Consider the following 23,135-nt stretch of genomic DNA (forward strand, 5'->3'; position numbering starts at 1 on the left):
TCTGTCTCACTTTTTTATTCTTGCTTGCTGTCACTCCAGCTGGCCAAGATGGATGGTCGCTCACATAGGGCCTGGATTTTCTCAAAAATTTTGCTAGTTAAAATGCAGTTCTAAACCATCACTGTCACATGTTCTTGTAGGCGGAGAATTATTTGGCCTCTAATTGTTTGAGAAGAATTGTTATTGTTCCTGGTCTAATTGTAAAGAGTTATGAGAAAACTTTTGCTGCGATTTGCCACTCCCAATTTTAAATAAAAAGGACTTGATTCTGTTATTGTCCAGGGTCCCACGGTGGAGACTCAGTGGAAGCTGAGTAGTTAGCAATGTAATTGATAGCCCAGCTACCTTTGAGGTGCCACTCAAGTGTGCAGAAGGTTAAAAATAGGTGCTAGCCTCAAAATTGTAATTTATTACCACAAATCCACCTTTTAACCTCAAAACATCAGGCCAGGGCTTTTGTCACACATTTTATCTGAAGAACCAGAAAAAACACACATGCCATTCTTCTCCACAACACCAAGTTCCTCATCTTTCTCTTCCTGTCATAACAAGACTTAAGCTTCCCCATGAGGGCCTCCCCTTTATACAGGCTTATAAGGATATGGAGTTTACTTCAATTTAAATTGCTCATGGTCAGTAGTTGAATGTTGTAATGTGAAGAAAGTGCATCACTTTTTCAATCAGCACCATTTTCACTTGTGTCAAGCTGTTTTTCCTCTTCTAATGATGCAGAGAGGAGCCAAATTGCATGTAAAGTGAAGAGGATGGGCCCATACAGCCACATTGGCTGTTTATCACCACTAAGGAACAGCAAGTGCCTGCAGCTCTGATAAGGTTGCTCAAGTGAAGAAAACATGGGTGCAGCGTGTAGATAAGGAACAGTTTCAGTCTGCCTCATAGGTGTGTGAGTTGTGCGTTCTGCTGTTTCCGTTACTTGAGCGTGTGTACAGATGAAAGTGGCCCCAGGCCAGCAGAGAATGGGAGATGTTGATGCCCTGTCCTCTTCACTATGCTGTGTGCTTGTGCCAGGAAGTTTGATGAGCCACATGATCTGACTGATGGCATGTCATTTCCTCTAGTTAAAACCCTGCTGTGGTTTTCACTGTATAGCAAACAAAAGTACACACACATAGACGCATTATATTCATTTAACTTTTAATTGAGATAAACTTCGCATTTCTTCTTCTCATTTATTTATTTTAATTATTTTTGAAATTGCATGTTTTTTTTGGAAATATAAATATTACAAAGAAACTAGTGCAAGTGAAATACAATTCACTTCTATCTATCTATCTATCTATCTATCTATCATCTATCTATCTATCTACCTATCTATCATCTATCTATCTATCTATCTATCTATCATCCATCTATCTATCTATCTATCATCTATCTATCTATCTATCATCTATCTATCTATCTATCAATCTATCTACCTATCCATCCATCCATCTATCTATCTATCATCCATTTATCTATCTATCTATCTATCTACCTATCTATCATCTATCTATCTATCTATCTATCTATCTATCTATCTATCTATCTATCTATCTATCTATCATCCATCTATCTATCTATCTATCTATCAATCATCCATCTATCTATCATCTATCTATCTATCTATCTATCTATCTATCTATCTATCATCCATCTATCTATCTATCTATCTATCTATCTATCTATCTATCTATCTATCTATCTATCATCTATCTATCTATCAATCTATCTATCATCTATCTATCTATCAATCTATCTACCTATCCATCCATCCATCTATCTATCTATCATCCATCTATCTATCTATCTATCTATCTACCTATCCATCTATCTACCTATCCATCTATCTATCTATCTATCTATCTAGCTATCTATCTATCTATCTATCAGTCTATCTATCTATCTATCTATCATCTATCTATCTATCTACCTATCTATCTATCTATCTATCTATCTATCTATCTATCATCTATCTATCTATCTACCTATCTATCTATCTATCTATCATCTATCTATCTATCTACCTATCTATCTATCTATCTATCTATCTATCTATCTATCTATCTATCTATCTATCTATCATCTATCTATCTATCTACCTATCTATCTATCTATCTATCTATCTATCTATCTATCTATCTATCAGTCTATCTATATCATACGTTTTTCTTTCTGCGCTTTTACGCGCGGGGCGAGCGGTAACGAGATGTAAACATCAATGGGCGCCTGATTCCCGCCCATCCACAGCAGAGGACAAATGTTAGTCTTGCTCCACCTCTTCATCGCGAACTTTTGGAGAAAGTAAACAGCTATTCTCCACACACACACACACACACACACACACACACACACACACACACACACACACACACACACACACACACACACACACACCTTATCGCTCAGAAGCAGGCGCGTAACCGCGTCGCGCTATCCACACTATCTAAACACCAAATACTACTACCCGGAGAGAGAGTTGCGGCAGACGCGTTTGTGACCGCTTGTTCTCCAGGTATGCAGGCGGATAACGGAAAGCTTAGGTCTTCCAGGGAAGACAAAATAATGACGTGTGATTACCTGAGCCGATTGTTGACACTTTATACGGTACTCTGCGCCATACCAAGGGACTCCATCGTCCAGGGCGCGCGGAATTTCGAGAAAAAAGGTAGGATCATATTGTTCCTTAATATCGTAACTGCAAAAGTAGATACTACAAAACCAAATACACATATCTTCTTTCTTTGACTTAAAAAGATTTCCCTCAAACTCCTCAAATAGAAAATAAATGTCTCATCCATTGTTGCAGTCTCTGATGTTCTGGTCCTCACCCCCATGTGTGGTACTGTCACTCTTCTCTGTGGCCCCCTACACAGTATCCATCCTAATGAACGAGGAGCCAGAAACCCTCAAGTGCTTTGCTGAGGGCAGGACAGACTTCACGTGCTTCTGGGAAGACGATGAGAAGAGCGCTGGCTCTGTGGAGCAGTACGACTTCACGTACACCTACCAGTAAGACACACGACAACCACAACCCATGTGTTGTTCTACTGCTGCCTCAAAGGGAACATTTACTACATTTACTGAATATTCAGTTATCAATGACTAAAAGGGAAAGTTGAAACAGGCTTGACAGGGTATTTCAAAGTCCTAATATTTGGTAAATTATCAAATATCAGGTATGTTAAATATCAGTGACTTATGTATGTCATCCTTCTCTCTCCTGAGCAGAGATGAAAAAAGCAGCAAGTGTCCACTGAGAGTCCTCCAAGCAGCTGGCAGGAAAAGGCTGTATGTGTGCCATCTGAACCAACCCCAGATGTTTGTCAAAATGGATATTAAAGTTTATCGGGAGGAAAAACTGATCCACAATCGCAGCGTACTCATCGACCTCCTCTGTAAGTTATTTTGCTGAGCTGGTACATTTCCATAATGCAAAACAAACACAACACATTTGAAACGTCAGCATAAGGATTCACATTCATTATTTGTTATAATCTATGCTATGGACAATGAACTACTTGGCTTCTTGTCCCTTTGCTCCGCACAGCTTTGCTTTGTTTTTCTGTTATGCTTTTCCAGCTTCCAGCCTAACTGTTTTGATTCACTGTCACCCCCTTAGTGGTATATTCAGCAAAAAAGATACAAAAATCCACAGACAGAAAATGAATAGTTGGTGGTCAAAATTCCATCATTCCCAGCACACTTGCACATGCAGCTGCAGTGAATAGTATGAATTTTGCCGACTAATACAAGACAAAAACGGACAAAAAACAACTAAAATAAGACTAAAATAAATATGTATTTTTGTCAGAAGTGAAAGACTATTATCAAAATCAACTACCCAAAAAAACCTAGGAGATATGTTAAAGCTCACTATAAAGAAATATTTGTATCTGCTGCAGTTCTGCTGGACCCTCCAGCTAATGTGACAGTGAGCAGAAGTCAACAAGGTCAGCTGAATGTAAGCTGGGTGCTGCCTTCTCTCAAATACATGGATGACAGCATGATCTATGAGGTCAGCTATACAATGGCGGACAGCCACGTGTGGCAGGTATGAGACATTTTAAAATCCTGCATGAATCCTGTTTTGAAGGAAAGATCCCACATGGATCTGGATCTGTCTTGCAGGTGGAAGTGGCCCACGCCAGTTCTGAGTTGATCTTGAGAGGCCTGCAGCCAGCTACTAGGTACAAGGTACGGGTTCGTGTAAAATTTGACGGAATTACCTACAACGGCTATTGGAGTGCCTGGAGTGACCCAGTGTTCATGGAAACACTACCAGCAGGTGGGAATTCATTCACATATGTGTGAAGCCAATTTCTGCAGGGAACAAAACAACAACAACATAAATATAGCCTTGATGATAAATATATGAAATGGTAATGACTTTTTCAATCTCATAACCATGTTTTAATCTCAGAATACTGAAGCACTTGTCCCTGGCTGCTCAAGCATGTCTTGGAAGGGAATTGTCCTCCATATTTTACATGCAAAGTAACAAACGCAATTTAGTTTCACTTTTGCTCCATTTGCCTCTAATGTTTGTTTTTTTTCTCATTCTGTGGCTCCTCTAGAACTCAACCCGCTCATCGTGTCCCTAACTCTCATCTTCTCTTTCATTCTAATGGTGCTGTCTCTCACTGTTCTCATGTCTCATCGCAGGTCAGTCAGTCATGCCATCTATTTCTACCACAAAATCAACTACAGATGACTGGGTGAACCTTAGCAGATCTAGAAAAGACAAATACAAGATTGTATTTTGTGCTCTTTTCAGGTTTCTGACAAAGAAGATATGGCCGACTATTCCTACTCCTGACAGCAAGTTCCAAGGCCTTTTTACTGATTATGGCGGGGACTTTGAGGTAAGAACAAACCACAAGGTACAGTTGTGGCTGACAGGAATCTCCTCATTGTGGGAAAACTGAAGCCATCCCTTGCGTCTGAAAATGGGACAATTAACAGTTATCATAATTTTTGTCGTATTTTGTACAGGCATGGTTAGGACAGACAAATGGAGGCTTGTGGCTAAGCCCGCCTCTGTTCTACTCTGTGGAATGCCCCTCTTCCCTTGAAGTTCTCTCTGAGCTAAGCCTGAGCCTCCCAGTTGCCTCCCCACCACTGCCACACAAGACCTCCAGAGTTTTAACCCGAAGCAAAGATGTAGAGAAAGAGCTGGATGAGAGGGAGATGATGACGCGAGGAGATTCAGCTGTGACTAAACAATGGAACGCCATACCACCACATGACCACTGGCTGATGGACCGCCTACGGGAGCTCCACAGTCCCCCCGTCCCTTGCTGTAAGTCCTCTCAGCTTGAGTCTCAGGATGCCTATGTCACCCTCAGTGGGAACAACCACAGCGAAGACAAGCACTTGGAAGACACTTTTGAGGAGGCTTTACCCCTTGAAATGCTTTTTACCTCCAGAAAAACACAGCTCTCTGAATCTCACTCTGACCTCGGGTCTGTGCAGCAGAGCTCTGGGTCAGGTCACCTCTCATCTCAGTCCAGTTTTGAGTACCCAGACCATGGCTGGATACCCAAAGGCCCTGGGTACACCTACATGGCAGTGGCAGACTCTGGAGTCTCGATGGATTACAGTCCCATGAGTCGGGCAGATGACATTGGGAAAGTGGCGATCTACGCTAATGAGATCCATGCACATAGTAGACCCTTTCTGCCAAAGCAGAAGCCTGTCCAAGATGACTGCTGAAACAATGCTAACCAGGGTGAGCAAGGACTGAGGCTTGACGCTCAGCAAAATACCCTCTTACCAACTGTTAGGACAAGCATATGGAAGTGGATGGCTTCTGGCACTGACTAAAATGAAAGTCGAAGCAGAAGGGCTCAAAATAACTGGATACATCATCTCTACTTTGTCCACGTCATCCAATCTGTACAGGATGAAACTGTCACAGAAATGGTAGCTGTGTGTGTGGTTCGTCTGTTTTTATCGGAGCCTGTAGATCAGATCAGCTAAGAGTCACACCGTGTGTTCTTATTGTGATTTATCCATAGTTGTGCTAGTCGTACACTTTATTTTTAAATTTATAAAACAGAATACCCATGAGATTAAAACACAAACAAGACTGTGAACAGTAAAAAAAAATTAAGTATTAGGCTGCTGATATTCAGTTTATCTTGTTAACAAATCCCATAAAAAGACTAAAATATAAAATTACTTGACAGTTCTTCAGATATCCATGTAGCCTCCAGTCTCATATAGTTCATTTCTCACTGTCTTCTTTCTGACTCCTAAATGCAGAAAGAGCCAGCTTTGTTGAGAAAAATCCTTCCTTGCCCTCCATCAAACCTGTGCTATAGACACCCCCACTCGTCTCAAAGATTTTTTTGCCCCCCATCAATTAAATGCCCAAAAATAAGGTCAGGGATTCACAACCCAAGCTTAAGATACTTTACCATTTTGTTCAAAATACTAAAACAGTAATAAAATAGCTAAAACTGCACTCTTGAATTTTAAAGCATGTTCTAAAAACAGAGGCTGCAAACAACCGGATTACAAATGACATGATACTAAGAGGAAAGCTAGTTGTAAGTCTGGAGCCAGTAGCATATTCCTGCATAGTATAATAATTGTGTAATTAGTACATTTATGGTTCAGAAATAACAAAAGTAGTGTTCATTTGGAGGCAGCATGGCTCGGAGGTAGAGTGGTTGTCTAGCAACCGAAGGGTCGCTGGTTCGATCCTCACTTCCACCGGTGATCATGTCGAAGTGTCCTTGAGCAAGATACTGAGCCCTTTATTGCTCCTGATGGCCCTGGGACGTGTGGCAACCTGTCCAGGGTGAACTCCGCCTCTCGCCCAATGTTAACTGGGATAGGCTCCAGCCCCCCTGCGACCCCTAACAGATAAGCAGCATAGAAAATGGACAGATGGATGGATGGACGGAAGGCAAGGCAAGGCAATTTTATTTGTGTAGCCCGTTTTCACAAACAGTTTGTCTCAAATGGGTCTTCATTTGTGAAGATTGTAACATTTCATACATTTTAATAAAGTTTATTACCGACAATAATCCAAAATCCAATGCAAAAATCTCACTGGCTTTCAGCTGAACGGACATGGCAATGCTCACTGCTGGGTTTGCCTACAAAAATATGCATTCGATTAATTTAACAAATGGGTTTGAGGCAGTCAAGGAAGGAAAGCAGGAAAGGTTTGAGGAATGGGGTAATGTGGGATTAGTTAAAATGAAAACGTGAAATGTAACCAACTTAATCCAAACTGCCTTGTGTACATATCACAATCCATAGAAACTCACTGTATCTGTAGATAACATTGTGCTTGTCTTTTTACAATTGCTTCAGGGAACATCGTGGTAAATTGTTGCCATTTTTTATAATCCTAAATTAATTCTACTGTAGGCTGTGCCGGAGGCTTTGAAGGTAACAGTGTTTCTCCAGTAACTGGGGCTGTGGACTAGACTTGCTCTTTTCATGTTTACTTAGTTAGACACTACTGCCATCATACATCTTAACCTTGTTCATTTCTACTCAATTAATACTTTTAACAAAGTTTCCCAGTCAAGCAAATATGTTTTTTTCTTTGGTTGTTTGCTCTTGTAGCTTCAAAAATGTGAAAAAAAGTAAAATAAATTTACATTCACATTTGTTGTTTGTTCAAAGGAACATTTCTAACTTTCTGGGAAATATGCTTGTTATCATTTTGTTCCATACAAGTGGATAGATACCGTTCTCTTCTTTGCACACGCATTATGGAGCTCCAGACCCCTACTGGACAGCTGACGACTAGTTAGCCTTGCTGTAGTGACTGTTGGCAGTGGGGTGCAGGAGTACATTGTCTAAAAAATCTACCACCATTTCCAAAACTGTCTGCATTAATAGAACTAGGGTTGTGCTTGAAATTTGTGTTAAAAAAAAAAAGATTACAAAATAGCCTCTAATTTCTTCAGATACATACTTGGAAGTACTTTCTCTGTCTTCGTCTCGGTATCTCAGCTTCCAAAACTTGCAATTCCTTCTCTATGTTTATTCTGGATCAAACAGATCAGGATCAGAGTCTTTGTTTGTCCAGACGTACTCCTTCTCATCCTACTACAAAGTCAGCCATGATTTGTAATAACACTCCTCTAGTTGTCAAGGTAAGTTTTGTAGACTGAATTTACAATGAGTTTTTTGAGGTACTCAAAAATCGAATTACTGCGCCTGATTAAGAAAGTAGTCCTGGGTATATTTCTGACTCTTAAATAATATCTTGTATTTTTCAACAATTTATTCAAAGTGGATGTTAATCAGAAATCCAATTCTATGAATGGAGGCCAAAAAAAACAATTTGGAGATGTGTTTAATTACTTTTGAGATGACTTCCTCTGCTGCCCCACAGCGAGCTTTCATCACAGCTCACTAGACTAACAGTCCAACAGAGAGGGGAGAGGGGTGTCTATCTGCTTGACTGGCAGACAGTAAAAGTATTTCCAAAAAAGTTAGTGAGTTCTTTAAAGGATAGCATGGAACAGCTTAGCTTTAGTAGTAAGCTACAAGTATATGATGCACAGTGAGCCTTATATTAACAAATGACATGAAACAAAACGAGAGATATTAGCCTTTCTTCTTAATGAGATTACTTTTATTCATTAGTAGCTTACTTAAATGTCATGTTTGTTTTTGATTACCTTACACTTTAGAAATAATATTCTCTTTAAAATGGCATTGTTTATTTCCTAACATTTTTATTCTAAAATATTTTCAATGTGATATCAGCCCCTTAAGTCAGACACATTCATCACTCCACTGTTGTGCATCAGGGATTCCCAACCACAGGGTTGACAGGATTAAAAGGTATATAAAACAAAATACATCAATACACTTTTCAAAATGCTTATTATAATGTCAGTGTTACTTTTTCTTTTTCCACGTGAAAAGGTGGAAAAAGAGGTTGATAATTTTCTCTTTGGGTCTCTGCAAAACTGAATGGAATATCACTCAGATAGAGTGGTGCTGAGCCCTAAAAGCACATCAACCAACATCCAATTCCAGTGGATTTTCATTTTAATGCCTGAAATGAGGTCAGTTGTTTCTTTTTCTCAAAACAAATACATTTATTTCAGGCATGTAAGAGTACATAAAGCACTTGTGAATTTCAAAGTCTTTGTCTTGTAAGTAGCAGTCGCTAACAATTGACTTAATGAGACAAACGTCGTCTCACCAAAAACAGAAGCATGACACTACTTCTGATGACATCAAAGCCACGTGTCCACGGTGCAGCACATTTGTTGCATTGTCATGTTTGCACTTCTATCAATTGCATTTACACTTTAAAAATGATGACAGCAATGTTTTCTATGAAGATCATCATGCTTGAACGTCTCATAACCTTTGGTTTGGCACAGTGGTTACTTTGTGAGATGGTCCAAAATGAAAAAAAAAACAATTCTCCTGGCTTTTGATCGAGGGAATTCATGGCGATGCTAACTTCCAGGTTGGCCAACAAAAATACTCTATCCCTGCAGCACTTGATTGGGAGGGATCTGTTGTTCCATTTGGTCAGATTTCCCATTCTTTAATTATAATATGTATTAGATTCATTATTATAAGTGAGAACATTTTGTGTAATTTAAAAGTGAAGCTCATTAAACATTCTACGACAGCCATGGTGGTCCTACTTACTGATTTCAGAGAGGGTGAAAAGCAGATTACAGCACGATGTTACAGCATCAGTGACAGATTTATCACATGGGATTATATCCATAGGTTCTCTGTTAATTCAATGGAAAGTCTGAGTTGTAAATATTCTTTTGCTGATGAAACCTGATTTTATTTATTTATTTTTACACAACGTGCAAACAAAACCTGGGAATGACAAGCAGCTTAAACTGGAAACAGAAAAAGTGGTGAAAACAATCAATGCTGGAAAAAAAGAAGGCATCTGTCAATTAATTTCAAGCTGTTTTAAGTACAACACAGACATTTTTAAAGTGTTTTAAACTCCAATAAACCATCAGCAAAAATCCACACCTGCCATTCTTGGGCTACACCTGGCCCATCCCCTGGGTCTTTGGTGCTGGTGGCATGTGTGATGCCTGTCCCCGAGAGGTAAATGTGCCACATCTCCTGCAGTCCAGATGCTGCAGCTCCATAGCCTCTGTCTTCATCCAATGTACATCGTACCTCAAAATAGCGTTCAAGGACACTGAGGATGGGGTCAATGGCAGAGGGCTCCCCAATGTCTACTTCTGATTTATAAGAGGCAATGATGCGGCAGGGGCCTAGGCCTGGTGCTTGCTGCTCTAAGACATGTGTGAGAAAGGCAGCGGTGTCAAACAACAGAGCAGACAAGTGCGCAGCACAAGACTGTTCTCCTAGATGAAATTCACTCTGGCCACCACCTCCAGGTGTACGAAGGAAGCCCTGAAGTCTGTCAACGATGATCAGAGATGGAGGAGTGGGAGAAGTGTTCGAGGACTCGTGAAGGCTGGCCACTTGGACAAGCAACTCTTCCACGGTCCTGGGATAGCAAAATTTGATTTTCTTTCCAAAAAAAAAGAAAAAAAGACAACATATGTCAGTCTGTTGGCAGTTGACTGTTGGTCAGACAAACCAATCAATATGGGAGGTCATTCTCTGTGGATTCTTTCCCTCCATTGTTTCTTATAAATCAACCAGGTAATGCAACTCTATGAAGCATTTTATTGTACAAGAGGATTGAGTCCAGTTGTCTAGTCTGATCATTTTTTGAGGCTCAATAACAATCATTATTAGCCCTGAAAAATAATATAGGTTTATCCCCAATTTTTACAAAAATCCTGTCTTAAGAAATACCTGTTAATAAATGTTTGATAATTTAATTGTACTGATAGACAAGCGGGCAACTCTAAACTTCTCAAATATATTTCAGAAGTCAGTAAATAATCATAAAGCCAAACAAATACGGCAGGAAATTTCTACCTTCAGAGTCTGCGGACTCAGGTTGGGAAGGTATTTCTGCAGAGATGGTGGCAGACTCTGGATTTGGTTTTGAGCAAAAAACACCACTTTCATGCCCATCTCTGAGGCAGCTGTCACGGCCGCCAGCAGCAGCACGGAACGGCTGATGTTCATCTCTCCGAGGACCAGGGGGCTGCTGCAGGTCGTCGGTGGCGGAGGACGGCCGCCGGGGCTCCTCTCGGGATCAGCAAGGGGCATGAAGGCCCTGAAAGTATGTGCTAAAATGTCCACCATGGCTGACAATTCGATACGTCTTTCTAGTAGGTTTGTCATACAGGATATTCCCGCGTCTGTTACAGAGGTCCGTGCAGCCGTGTACCGTGTGAGAACCAGTCCGTTTCCCTTAAAGTTCCGCCGCACTTATGGGTGTTCATAATGCGTATTTTACTCAGTATTGATTCAGAAACATAAGTTGTAAAACTATGTTCGACCCATGATGAGGAAAATGTGCCAACCTGAATTGTGAGAGGAGGATGGCGAAAACGTCTTAATTCGTGCTTCCGGTTAGGGCTGACACAACTTCCGGAATACTGGGAAATCACAATATCAGCTGTTGTGGCCAAGATGGCGCACAGTCTGACAGAGTTGGAGGTTCCACTGGACTCAGACCCAGCTGGGAACCAAGGTAAGGGTGACATAAGGCGCTGCAGGGGACGACCCAGGCTCACCGACTCCGACCGAGCTCAGAGGCGTCTGGAATCCCGAAAGAAGTACGATGTTCGGAGAGTGTATCTCGGAGAGTCGCATAAGCTGTGGAGTGAGCTCCGCAGAAGGACCAGCCTGAGTGATGCCGGGCTGGCAGAATATCTGATCCTACTGCACTCCACGTACGGAGAGAAACATAAGCAGAAAGACTGTGGGTAAGTCTGTCTGGGCTCGCTTTATTTTGTACCTGCTAACTCCATTGACCATGGCTGTACACGTCTTTGTCTAAGCGCTCTGTAGTCACAACATTAGTTCTCTTTTAATCTTTGAGACACTATTTTAATAAGCTTCAACTGACCAGACATTATATAATGACGCAATTGTGCATTACAGGAGAAAGATTGTCCCGGAGGTGTCAGTAACACAGAAACAAGGTAAGTACTATAGTCAAGAAAATTGGATGCAAACAAGATAGGGGATTGTTTTGGGTATGCTGGGGTCATACTAATGCATGCCGTTGCCCATTCACTTCAAAGCAAAGTCCTGGAATGTATAATTTCACATTTATCTTATTGCTACAAATTTAAAATCAGTTTAGATTTGTTGGATATTTAAAGAAATTATTTTGTGACTGCTCATTTATCAAATTGAAGGGAACAGTATGTTTTGTGGCATCAAAATATTCCAATTGCAAGAACAACTAAGAACTTCTTGTCTTTGAATTCATATCATTGCACCAAAAGATATATACTCTTTATGTACACCACAAGACATTATTTAGGTCACAAGCTATAACTTGTTCTGTCAGTTAAGTTATTTTTAGGCCGGGATAAATAGTTTGAGGCCAAAAGATCTATTTTTTCTCTCTATGCCCACAGCAAATATCTGTATTTTAACAATATACATTTACTAAATTATTGCACAAAAATTAGCTCCACTCTGGTACACTGTTTTAACTCACTTGTCATTTTCATCAGTATTTGTAGGCAGAGTGCAACCAAAATGTGGGTATATTTACTAGAACTCGTGGTGAAATATCTGTGGTAAATTCTGTGTGAAAACTGCATATGTGAGTGGTCGATTAATCAATTAACTAGCTGACTTTGATTTAAGACGTTCTTGATTTTGTATTTTATTATCATTTATCCATTAAAATTGTCCCTAAAACACAAATTACTTTTTATGGGTTACATCATCTTTTTACTAGACTGCTGTTCTGAAAAGGGAGGTCTTGATCTATTGCTCTGTCTTCATTGCTACTCTAAACTTTGGTCATGACATATGCGGCATCTGAGGAGGTTTCTTGGAGGGGGGGGCTCCCTTAGGTATATGATGAGAGGCTCAGTCATTTGTGAGGCACTTGGAATTGAGCCACTTCTCCCTTCCTTTTCAAGAAGAGGTGGTTTGGGCTTCTAGAAACAATGCCTCCTGGGCATCTCCCAGTTCCAGGCAAGTCTAGCTAGAAAGAAGCTGCTAGGCAGGCCTAGGACCAGGTGGAGGGAGTATTATTATATTTTTATTGATATTTTGGTTTGACAAATACTAAAATATACAATTACATACATAAGAATAACATGCATTGTGTCCTTTTTCAGTATCTGCCTAGTCTTTTTCTTTTTTCTTTTTACAGTCAAGAAAATGAAAACATAAAGGAATCTGTTGTCCAGCAACAATGAACAAAACAAGCCAGGCCTACAACACAAGCATAGATCTCTAAACAAAACACAAAATGAAAACACACACCAGGTATGAAATATAATATACACATCCTTTATTTGACCAAAGCAAAAAATCGTCAGTGTCATTCTTTCATATCCAGCTATTGTGCTAGGAATGGGCCTCACACCTCTTGAATATACCTTCCCTTCCAGCCACTCTGTAGGTGACCAGCTCAAAGCTCGCCATTGAGCTTAGTACCTCTGTCCACTCCTTAAAAGTGGACAAAGTGGGAGAGGGGTGAAGGGATTATATCTCAATGCTGGCCTGGTAGTGCCTTGGGATCCCCCAGTCAGAGCTAGTTGATCTGGTTGGGGAAAGTTGAGGATCCCTGCTGGAGCTGCCTCCTCCACAACCTGGAGAACGGATTGATGGATGAACAATTTTGAAAAGAATAAAATAAATAAGAGTTAGATGAGGTAAACATGAGCTAAATTCTGAATCAGAATCATAATTTGACTACAACTGACTGATTGATTGATTCTCTAATCGCTACACAGCCAGGCTGGAGGAATTTGTTTTCAGTATAGCTCCTTGGTACAGGTTCCAAAATTAAACATTAAACATATACTATAGATATACATACAGACAAAAACATTACATGCATAAAGGCTATCCTCAGTGTTCAGAGTTCAGAATGTTTAGTGCAATGGGAATGAAACTGTTTTGAAGCAGGTTGTTTTGGAGGCAGTTGTCCTGTAGCGCCTCCCAGAGGGCAGTGGCTGGAAAGCATAGTGTGCAGGGTGAGTGGGATCAGAGATGAGCGTGCTGGCTCCGCACAGTGTGCGTTTGGGGATGTAGTGATTCAAGGGATGGTAGGGGTGAGCCAGTAATTTTGGATGCTCTGTTAGTGATGCGCTGTAATTTCTTCCGGGAGAGTGTGTTGAGACTGCCGAACCAGACTGTAATGGAAGAAGTGAGAATGCTTTCGACGATGGCTGTGTAGAAGCGCAGTAGGAGACAAAACTTAACTCTGAATTTCTTGAGCGGTCAGAGATGGAAAAGTCTTTGCCGGGCCTTTTTATTGATGTGGACTGTGTTTATATTCCGTTTGAGGTTATTGCTGAGGGGAGCCTTGTAAGTGCTCGATTACCGTCTCCATCTCCCAGACAGGCTGCACTGGCAATGGTGCAGTACTTATTATTTAGATTTTGAATTGTATGGTGGTGTATACATTATTTTTATTTATGCTTGATTTATAGATTGGTATTTTTTCTCTCACACATTTATTCCCAAGCAAACCCTAAAAATTGAAAAAGGGTTTTAAGGAAGTATAAGCAGAATCCTGTGCTGTGACTTTTGTTGTTCCCCAGGTAGGAAGGAGCGTGTGTCCAGCATCCATAGCCTGGTTTGCTGGTACCAGGAGCACTCCTGCTCCTGCCCCAATGAGCCCCAGCTAAGAGCCCTGGAGCCTCAGCCCAACTTCTCCACTGCTGCAATCTGGCAGTGTGACTCAGACCATTCATTTGTGCAGTACCTTTACTCACCACCGAGGGAGGCCAGCGACTCGGAGCATGAGGATAGAGTGAATGGAGTGGATAGTGGAGACACTGTAGCAAAACATGACTTGATGAAAGGAGCAGTGAGCAGGAAGAGAAGGAAGGAGGTAAATGCTCCCAAAGGTATGTAACTTTGACAACGTTTCAGTTTCATTGTCTAATTTTACCAAGGTTCTCTGTTCCATGATTATTAACCAGTTTTTCTTTATTCATCTGTAGATTTGGCAGAAAATGTGGCTGCCTCTGGGGTACAGCATGCAGCCATGAGCCCAATCGAACAGGCTGCCACTCTAAATCCCCAACCCAGCATGGAGACCTCTTCCAAGGATGCACCATTGACAGGGCGGCCTGTCTGGGAGATGGAGATGGTAATCGAGCGCTCACAAGGCTCCCCTGACCCAACATTTCACTCCATCACCTTGGAGGAGGCTGAGGATTTGAGGAGAGGCAGAGATGAGGCAGAGGGTGGAATTAAGAGACTTGGGGATGAAGGAATTAGAACAATTCGGCACGGCTACGAGTGTGTTACTGTGACGGCATCCTTAGCTGACAAACTGGAAAAGATAGATGAGGACTCAGTACTGTCACAGAGCTTGAGTGGTTCTGTCCATTTGGGCTCCCAACCGGAGATGTTGGTCCCACCTACCATGCAGATTCAAGAGCACGGTGAGCTGTTTGATCCGCAAACCCTGCAAACAGTGATGACCAGCTGTGAGATTCCTGACCAGAGGACACCTTTAGAAAGCTCACAGGTCAGTGAATGAGATGTAACACTGTGGTAAGAATGATACTACTTATTTTGTCTAAAATTCGATTTTTGGTCCCTCTAGTTAATAATCATAACTGGGCCAAGCTATGAGGCGCTCAACATGGGAGCCAGCAATGTGGAGGAGGTCACCTGCACTGTCATCGGGGGGGTCACCTACAACCAGGTGTGCGAGTCTGACTCCAAAATCAGAACGCCCGAGGACGAAGACTCCATGACAGGTGTGCTCCCTTAAAAACCAATGTTGCATACTTTGGCTGTTACTTGAGGTTTTTGGTGGTGGTCTTTCATTTCACGTGGACTCAGTGATGAACTGGTTCAATTTTGCTGGTTGAAAGTCAAGGTTACTGCATCAAACACATTTTGGGCCATAACTGTGGAATTCACACACTAATAATGGCCACCCAAATGTTAAATAGCACATAATGATAAAGGGAAGACATTTTACATCCAGGAGGTCCATAGTCAGCTTCATCATAATGTTTTGCTCTTTCCTACTTATTCAATACCATCTCAGCAACACTATGAGGGAGTAAGGACGAGACGCATTTCACCAACAAGGAAACGTCAGCTTAACCCATTCACAAAAACATGTGCTGACAGAAATAAATCCTTGTTTTATGGTTTAATGTAATTATGAATACATCAATATTATTTTATGCAAATTGAAAGCCATACTTTAATTAGAACCTACAAATGTTTGAAAGTTGTTTTGCTTATTTGTTAGAGTTATCAACTACTGGTAGTTTTAGTCCTTGATATATTTCATATACTTAGTTTCTGATGGTGCCATGGTGGATAAGCGTTCCATCATTTACTCCCATTGAACTCCCTGGGAGTGTCAGTGAATGGTGTTTCGAAAACCTGCAAGCTGTCCCCCCCCAGTGGAAATGACCCAGATTGCACCACAATATGAAGCTAGTGAAGGTGCTTTAAATGTTAGAGGGACAGCCAACTCACAGCATCACTGTTGCACTCATACATTTTTGCAGTTGTTAAATAACTAATGAAATTGACCACAAACACGATTATGTCATGATTGAATCTGTTTTGTTTAATGAACACTGTCACTCAGTGTGGAGAATCTGTCTCTCGCTCTCTGATGAACTAAGACGCTTTGTGACTTGCTTATCTTCACCAGTTTGAAGTCTAAAGTTTCAGGAAAAGGCTTCTTTAAATTTTGTCAAAAGGAGCAACTCTGAGCAAGAGGAAGCTTTCTGATTACAGGCCCAGTACAGTTTAGTTACTTCAGTCATCATTTTGTCATCTTTTCTATGCAGGGTTGACTGACAAGCAGCTGCTGCAACCCTCAGTTGATACTTTAGAGCTCCGGAGTGACAGGGAGCTGCAGCGGAGTCTTAGCAGGTTTGTGGTTCACACATTCAAGTGAATAGATTTTCAGATTTAGCAGTTGCTCAGAAGAAGTGATTATCTAAGTGCCTTCCAGTTGTTTTCACTTTGTTTTTGTAAATCTGTTCACGTTTTTGTGTTGACAGATCCAAGAGAAACAGACGAGGACCAGTTATTGAGGCTGACGGAATGCTTAAAATGTTCCACTGTCCCTACGAGGGCTGTAGTCAAGTCTACGTAGCTATTAGCAGCTTTCAGGTAAAACAACTGTTTTCATTCACATTCAACATTTTAGTTGAAGATCAAAATAACCCACTCTTTGTGACTCTTGACTCTTAATAGAATCATGTGAACCTAGTTCACAGGAAAGGCAGGACCAAGGTCTGCCCTCATCCAGGCTGCGGGAAAAAGTTCTACTTGTCCAACCACCTGCATCGACACATGATCATCCATTCAGGTTGGCTCAAAGAAACACTTGTGTTAGAATGTCATAAACCACGTGTGATGTGACAGAATTTCTCTACAGGGGTCCGTGATTTCATCTGTGAGACTTGTGGAAAGTCATTTAAGCGTAAGAATCACCTGGAGGTTCACCGGCGGACGCACACAGGAGAAACACCATTGCAGTAAGTGACAAATGCCACTGACAGATCAACTACTATCAACTGACTATTTAGGACCTGAGGGGGCAAAAGTACTCAGTCATTACTCAAGCAGAGGTATAGATACTCATGTAAAAGAAGTACTAATTCACCCTATTTTTCCATTAAATGTAAAGGCTTTGAAAAGTGCTCAGGATTAAAAAGAATTAACTTATTTTTGTACACTTTCTTTATTTATTTTAAATAACTGAAATTAAAACAGACCAAAATAATATCAAATGACATTTAAGCCACAATTTCTTCATGGTTGAGTGTCCCTAACGCTCTCATTTTTTCTTGTGTGTGAACATGAGGGGTTTCTTCTTCCAGCTTCCGACATCCTCTCCAACTCTAACTTTCCCACCAAACTTGTTGCGATTTCTTGAACCATAGCTGTGCAAGATTTTCCGAGCTTTGACTCTGTCCATTAAAAGGACCTGTGTTCACTCCAGTTTTGAGCTGTAACATTGCATATATGAAGGAGGGTATGGCATGGAAGTCAAACACCTGTGCAGACCTGTCTCTGGTGTTGTTATAATAAAACAGGTGGGTGAACGGTAAAAATTACTAAGACAAGATGTGTAAAAAAGGAGCAAGATTCGTTTGTTTCATTGGCCCAAATCCACGTCACACGAGAGGACAGGGTGGGTAATGGATTGCGTATTCCACGCATGTCACATGTTCATTGTTCACGTGTATCACTGCGTTGCAATACTGCAGGGAGGGAGAGATTTGAGAGAGATAGTGAGATGTAATCATAGTTCAGTTTTTATTCATTTTTTTTGTTTCAGTGTAAACCTGATTTGGAGTTCAGAATGAATAAATTTGCAGAGAGCTTGTGAACTGGCACTGAAGCTATTTCCTGTCAGGGAAATGCCCATCTTTTATAAAAAGCTGCTTTTTTTCTATCTAAAGTATAAACAAAAAAGAAGTGGAAGTCAAGTACAAATACCTGGAAAAAAATCTAGTTAAACATGGTGACATTTGTCACTGTGGTATTTGTACTTTTTTACATCTCTACTTTGTTTGGTGTTCCAGCCAGTGCGCCCCCCCCCCCCCCCCCCTTTCTGTGTGCCTCACCTCTGTTATGCAAATGCTGTGGTTGCCAGTGCCTACGACAGAGGTGTGGTTCCTTCCAGGGCTGCTGTGGTTGGTGCAGTGTTGACCAGCTCCACCAGTCACTATTCGGCCACTCTTAAAGTCTGGCATGGCCGTTCAACAGGACGGCTGATGTTCAGCATGCCCAGGCAGAACTGTGTGTGGCACTGTGTGGTTGCTTAGGCCTGGCAGTGTGTGTGTTTGATAGGATTTGGGCTAGGAATAGCTTGATGAACTAACAACTGTAGGGTTTCACATGGGGTTGTTATACATGTCTGGACACACCAGGACAGAAGGGTGCTGACTGTAATGTGTTTCTGTTTTCCCACCAGTGTTTCAGTTAATGAGGATTTTGTTTCCTTTTCAGTTCAACCCTCAGATATTCAAGTAGTGTTAAGTTCTCCTTATGAGGACTCTCTTTGTGTTTTATCACTTTCTTTGATTTGAGCAGCAGCCTCTTGCCCTTTTCCTTTGTTATGGCCTCAGCTTGTAACTTTACTCTTTCTTTTTCAAACTTTATCAGTAAATAGCTTTATGATACCGATTATAACTGGTTTTATGTTGCTCCCCTTTTCTCCTCCCTGAGCGAGGTCGTAACATTTAGTATTACAGTTAGGATCGACAAAAATAGTGTCTGTAAACTTGGTAGATGCCACCACACTGAAATGAAAATGAATTGTGACTGTATACTGCATATCATCTACTATCACCTGGCTTTTTGTTTTTGTCTTCTCAACTTTTTCGTCATCTTGTCAGGTGTGAAATCTGCGGCTACCAGTGTCGGCAGCGTGCTTCACTGAACTGGCACATGAAGAAGCACACTCCAGAGGCCCACTACAACTACACATGTGAGTTCTGTGATAAGCGCTTCGAGAAACTGGACAGTGTGAAGTTCCACAAGCTGAAGAGCCACCCGGAAACGCAGGCAACCTGAGCATCAGACACTGCTGCTTATAGGAGGGGAACATCGTCAACATGCACACAAGTCGAGCTTGGTCCTCGGACACCAAAGGAAGATGCCTTGAGATTCCAAGTTATGAACATGTCGATGCTCACTTAGCCAAGGGACGCTAACAATGTGGTACAGATGAACAGCTGTGCAGGACACAAGCTGTTTCGTAGTACACAGCCCAAACATGGGTTCTGAACGTATTCTGTACATTCGGAGGAAATGAATATGAAACCCCTTTCCATCCCACCACAGTGCAGCAGAAGGGATGTCAGTCTTAAATTTTATCACAATATCATGTTTAGTCTTTGAACAGCGATACAATATTTTTTGTTATCCCAAAGTCTGCCATCATATAATTTTGATTTGATTAAATTTAGGGGCCTGCCATTAATATGAAACTACATCATGCTCTACAGTTTGCCTATTAACCACTCAAAAAACAGCCACATTTGGTTTCAAAGTTTATTCTTGGGCTCTTTTTTTTTAAAGAATAAAGTACAGTAGACCACAGTGCTGAGGATGGTGAAAGTAAAGAGAATGTTCCCTGAAAATTTCAAAGTAAAGATGCACTTGCATCAATGACATTGTATTGTGGATCATTGAATCATTATATTGATACAAATCAATGGGTTTTTATTTAGGAGACAGGCTCTTGCTGGCTGTGCGCAGGACTGAAAGCAAGCGAGATACTCTGTACGTGACCAGTGGGGATGTTTTGTCTTCATGTAACCGATACAAAACCTTAAAAACAACCACAGAAGTGTGTGTTTCTGCTCTAATTTAAACTAAAAATATTAGAATGCTCAGCTAGCTAGATTTTTGTTGAGAGTTGTCCAGCATTTCCCTTCCCTTCAGGAGAGATGAAGTGAGCGATGGTTGCAATATGGTTTCCCCCTGAAAATTTGCTTTTTTCTGCACTACATGGAATAAACAGCTAAAAATCATACTTTTACTAAATTAAGCTCTGAAGGTGAATAGTCAGCCTGTCAGCAGTGTATTATATGACACCACGAGTACTTTCTTTTACTGTTTTCTTCCACCTCCATCATAATCTTCACAAATGAACACCATTGGTTTGAGTTTTGTTAAATAGAGTTAGTCATTAGAAGTAAAGCGCTGATGTCAGGCTATGAATGAGCTATATTATGGATGTTTGATTTCAATGTTGTCACGGCTAGCTTCACATTTCATTTTTTTGACATTAGCCACTTGTTAGTAACTGCCATTTTTAAGGCACTTTAAAGCGTCTACATCCATGGGTGTGGTGTTTACTTATATTCTTGGCCACAGAAGAAAGGCTTTGGGAGCTACAGTGTTTATTTTAGCCATTTAACCAAAACCACATTTTAAAATTGAGTCAAAGGAATTAAGCATTCAGTAATGCTAAATTAATTTGGGGGTTAAGGACTCGTTGCTGTGCCGCTCCAGGGTTCATTATTTTCAGGTTGCAGGTCATGTTAAAGGAAAAAAAGTGGCCCATTCATGACCAACACATCTAATGTTGTGTATCCCCACTGTGTGGAGGACGGTCCTGGATGCTCCACATTCAGCTGACTTTAGCAGCTATGTTCTGCTCTCTTGGATTTGGGGGGTTGTAGTAAAGGCAGATAAACAGGGTTACCCTGGATTACAAAAGGTCTGTTCTTCCATTGTTATCACACTAACAACTTTAGGGCTGAATAGATGTGCATTACAACATAAAACCAATGCTGTTTTTGTCCATGTCTGCATCATGTGTCATTAGATCATGATAATGTCTATTTTCCTGTGACTTGAAGCTTTAGCCTTTGTTCCAGATCCATTTATTTAGCAATCAAGTGCATATGACTGAGACCCCTTTTACATGGCTCTCGATTTAAAAAGTCACCTGAAAACAATAGCAAGTTGGGGTTAATCTTAGCTTGCGCAGACTAATTTTGCTACAGCAGATAAGATTTGCTTACCATTGCTGTCATTTAAGCTAAATAGGCCTCAGTTGTCTCAAAAATTATTAAAATTTTCTATGTTAAATGTCCCACCATGTCACTGTAAATTTTGTATGGGCTCTGTCAGAAATGACAGCTGTACAGGTGAGTGAGGATTAGCAAAATGTAAAAAGGTTTTGTTTTTGCTTTTTAATATAGTAAGCATTGTTGTAGGTCTTGGAAACTGCTTATCTAATTTGCACTTAATTTGTGTATTCATGGGTTCCAAAACACACAACAATGAAACAATTCTTTAAATGAAGTCAGAGTTCCACCAAAAATAAGACAGACAGTGTGTAAATATAAAATATTAACTCTAAATGTTTTATTTGAAAGATATATTTGAAATTAATGCTGTGAAAACGCTTATATTGAGGCTTAGTGTGCTACTGGTCGTGCTGATATAAATGTGGGGTCTTTCAGGTAAGTATTTCAGTTGATATTGAGAAAGTAATATGAGCTTCATCTTATTTTCCATCGATCTTTTCCCAGAGTCCAGCAATGAGAACTTGAGTGAGTTAAAAGTGACAATTCTCAGGAAAGCTCTTGTGTCATTTTTATGTTGCAAAATGTGTTTTACTGATATGGAAATGCACTCCATTCAGTCCTGTGAACTGATGAATCACTAAAATATGTGAATACTGTTTGTATTGCATTTTTTTGTTTATCAAATGCAGTTGTTTAACACCGCTGGTTAATGTCCAGAATGTTCTTGCCTCTTATGTAATGCACTCTACGGCGTTTGTGACCAAATGTGGGTGTGCATAAATGGTAAAAAGGAATGAAAAGCCTGAGTGTCTTGACACCTAGTCACACAATGACCCATACTGAACATTGCAGTTAACTACTTATAATGGACATTTAACTGGGTATTGGATTTTAGTGTAAAGCTGTGCTACAGCCTAATGGACCTAATTCAAGTTAAACTGGTGATCTGGGGTGAAATTTTTGTTCAAGTAAAATGTGTTCCACTATTCTGCTCTAAATTATTTACGGCACGCCTTGTTGTTTTTCATTGAATTTCAGAGCTTCGTCGAGGCCCACCTGACTTCACCTACTCAAACATATTTTAGTTGACATGGAATGATTATCAGTATGCTTCGTTAATCATCTAACCTCTTTTATTTGCAGTTTAGTCCGTAATTTCCACGTGACACACCTATTCTTTTGTATGTGTCACTCCTGTTCATTTGTCTTCCCTTTAATGGATTTTGAAGGTGAGCTTGTCATATTGTAGCAATGTAGTTTATGGATACCGTTGGAGGTGCAGTCACCTCATCGCCAGCTCAGTTTCCCATTTATGAAGAAAACAAAACTAGGTGCAACCTAGTATCTGGCTTAACCCCCCTATTCAGAGAGCTGACGTAGAAAGGTTGTACAAATATGTTTGTAACTGGATCCACAGTGTGAATTCCTGTATATTATGTTCATGTGTTTTCAATAAATGTTCAGTCTTAGTAACTGAAGAGTACCGAAGCAGAAAAACACGTAACATGGTTCAGCTAGAGAGCCTTTAAATCCAGTTTTAAAAGAAGAAGAAAG

General features: G+C 40.6%; 3 protein-coding genes across 6 annotated transcripts; 2 read left to right on the forward strand and 1 right to left on the reverse strand.

Annotated features, from left to right (window-relative positions):
* Positions 1-2,396: 2,396 nt before the first annotated feature.
* On the forward strand, positions 2,397-9,627 carry epor (erythropoietin receptor). Of its 2 annotated transcripts, none has more exons than XM_086186077.1 (8): positions 2,397-2,665; positions 2,874-3,009; positions 3,229-3,395; positions 3,903-4,051; positions 4,129-4,285; positions 4,575-4,662; positions 4,775-4,862; positions 4,993-9,627. In XM_086186077.1, the coding sequence occupies exons 1-8, from the start codon at positions 2,515-2,517 to the stop codon at positions 5,710-5,712; spliced, it is 1,656 nt and encodes a 551-aa protein (XP_086042203.1). In that variant the 5' UTR covers positions 2,397-2,514; the 3' UTR covers positions 5,713-9,627. The 2 variants fall into 2 exon arrangements, with proteins under 2 accessions (XP_086042203.1, XP_086042205.1); XM_086186079.1 differs by having other exon boundaries at positions 2,528-2,665; positions 2,807-3,009.
* swsap1 (SWIM-type zinc finger 7 associated protein 1) lies at positions 8,605-11,535 on the reverse strand. 3 transcript variants are annotated; one of them, XM_086186082.1, is made up of 3 exons: positions 10,924-11,409; positions 10,365-10,506; positions 8,605-10,265 (listed from the first exon to the last, which is right to left on the reverse strand). In XM_086186082.1, exons 1-3 carry the CDS (start codon positions 11,233-11,235, stop codon positions 9,949-9,951), a joined length of 771 nt encoding a protein of 256 aa, XP_086042208.1. In that variant the 5' UTR covers positions 11,236-11,409; the 3' UTR covers positions 8,605-9,948. The 3 variants fall into 3 exon arrangements, with proteins under 3 accessions (XP_086042208.1, XP_086042207.1, XP_086042206.1); XM_086186081.1 differs by adding an exon at positions 11,418-11,535 and having other exon boundaries at positions 8,606-10,506; positions 10,924-11,167; XM_086186080.1 differs by having other exon boundaries at positions 8,607-10,506.
* Positions 11,293-23,017, forward strand: znf653 (zinc finger protein 653). The gene is made up of 10 exons (XM_086186076.1): positions 11,293-11,822; positions 12,001-12,041; positions 14,637-14,945; positions 15,042-15,574; positions 15,653-15,809; positions 16,869-16,953; positions 17,085-17,196; positions 17,281-17,395; positions 17,465-17,564; positions 19,434-23,017. The coding sequence occupies exons 1-10, from the start codon at positions 11,527-11,529 to the stop codon at positions 19,609-19,611; spliced, it is 1,926 nt and encodes a 641-aa protein (XP_086042202.1). The 5' UTR covers positions 11,293-11,526; the 3' UTR covers positions 19,612-23,017.
* Positions 23,018-23,135: the final 118 nt, after the last annotated feature.

Source organism: Aulostomus chinensis, chromosome 18, assembly GCF_037954235.1.
Source record: "Aulostomus chinensis isolate RoL2024-O1b breed Wild chromosome 18, RoL_Achi_v1.0, whole genome shotgun sequence".
In the NCBI taxonomy this organism is placed as follows: Eukaryota; Metazoa; Chordata; class Actinopteri; order Syngnathiformes; family Aulostomidae; genus Aulostomus; species Aulostomus chinensis.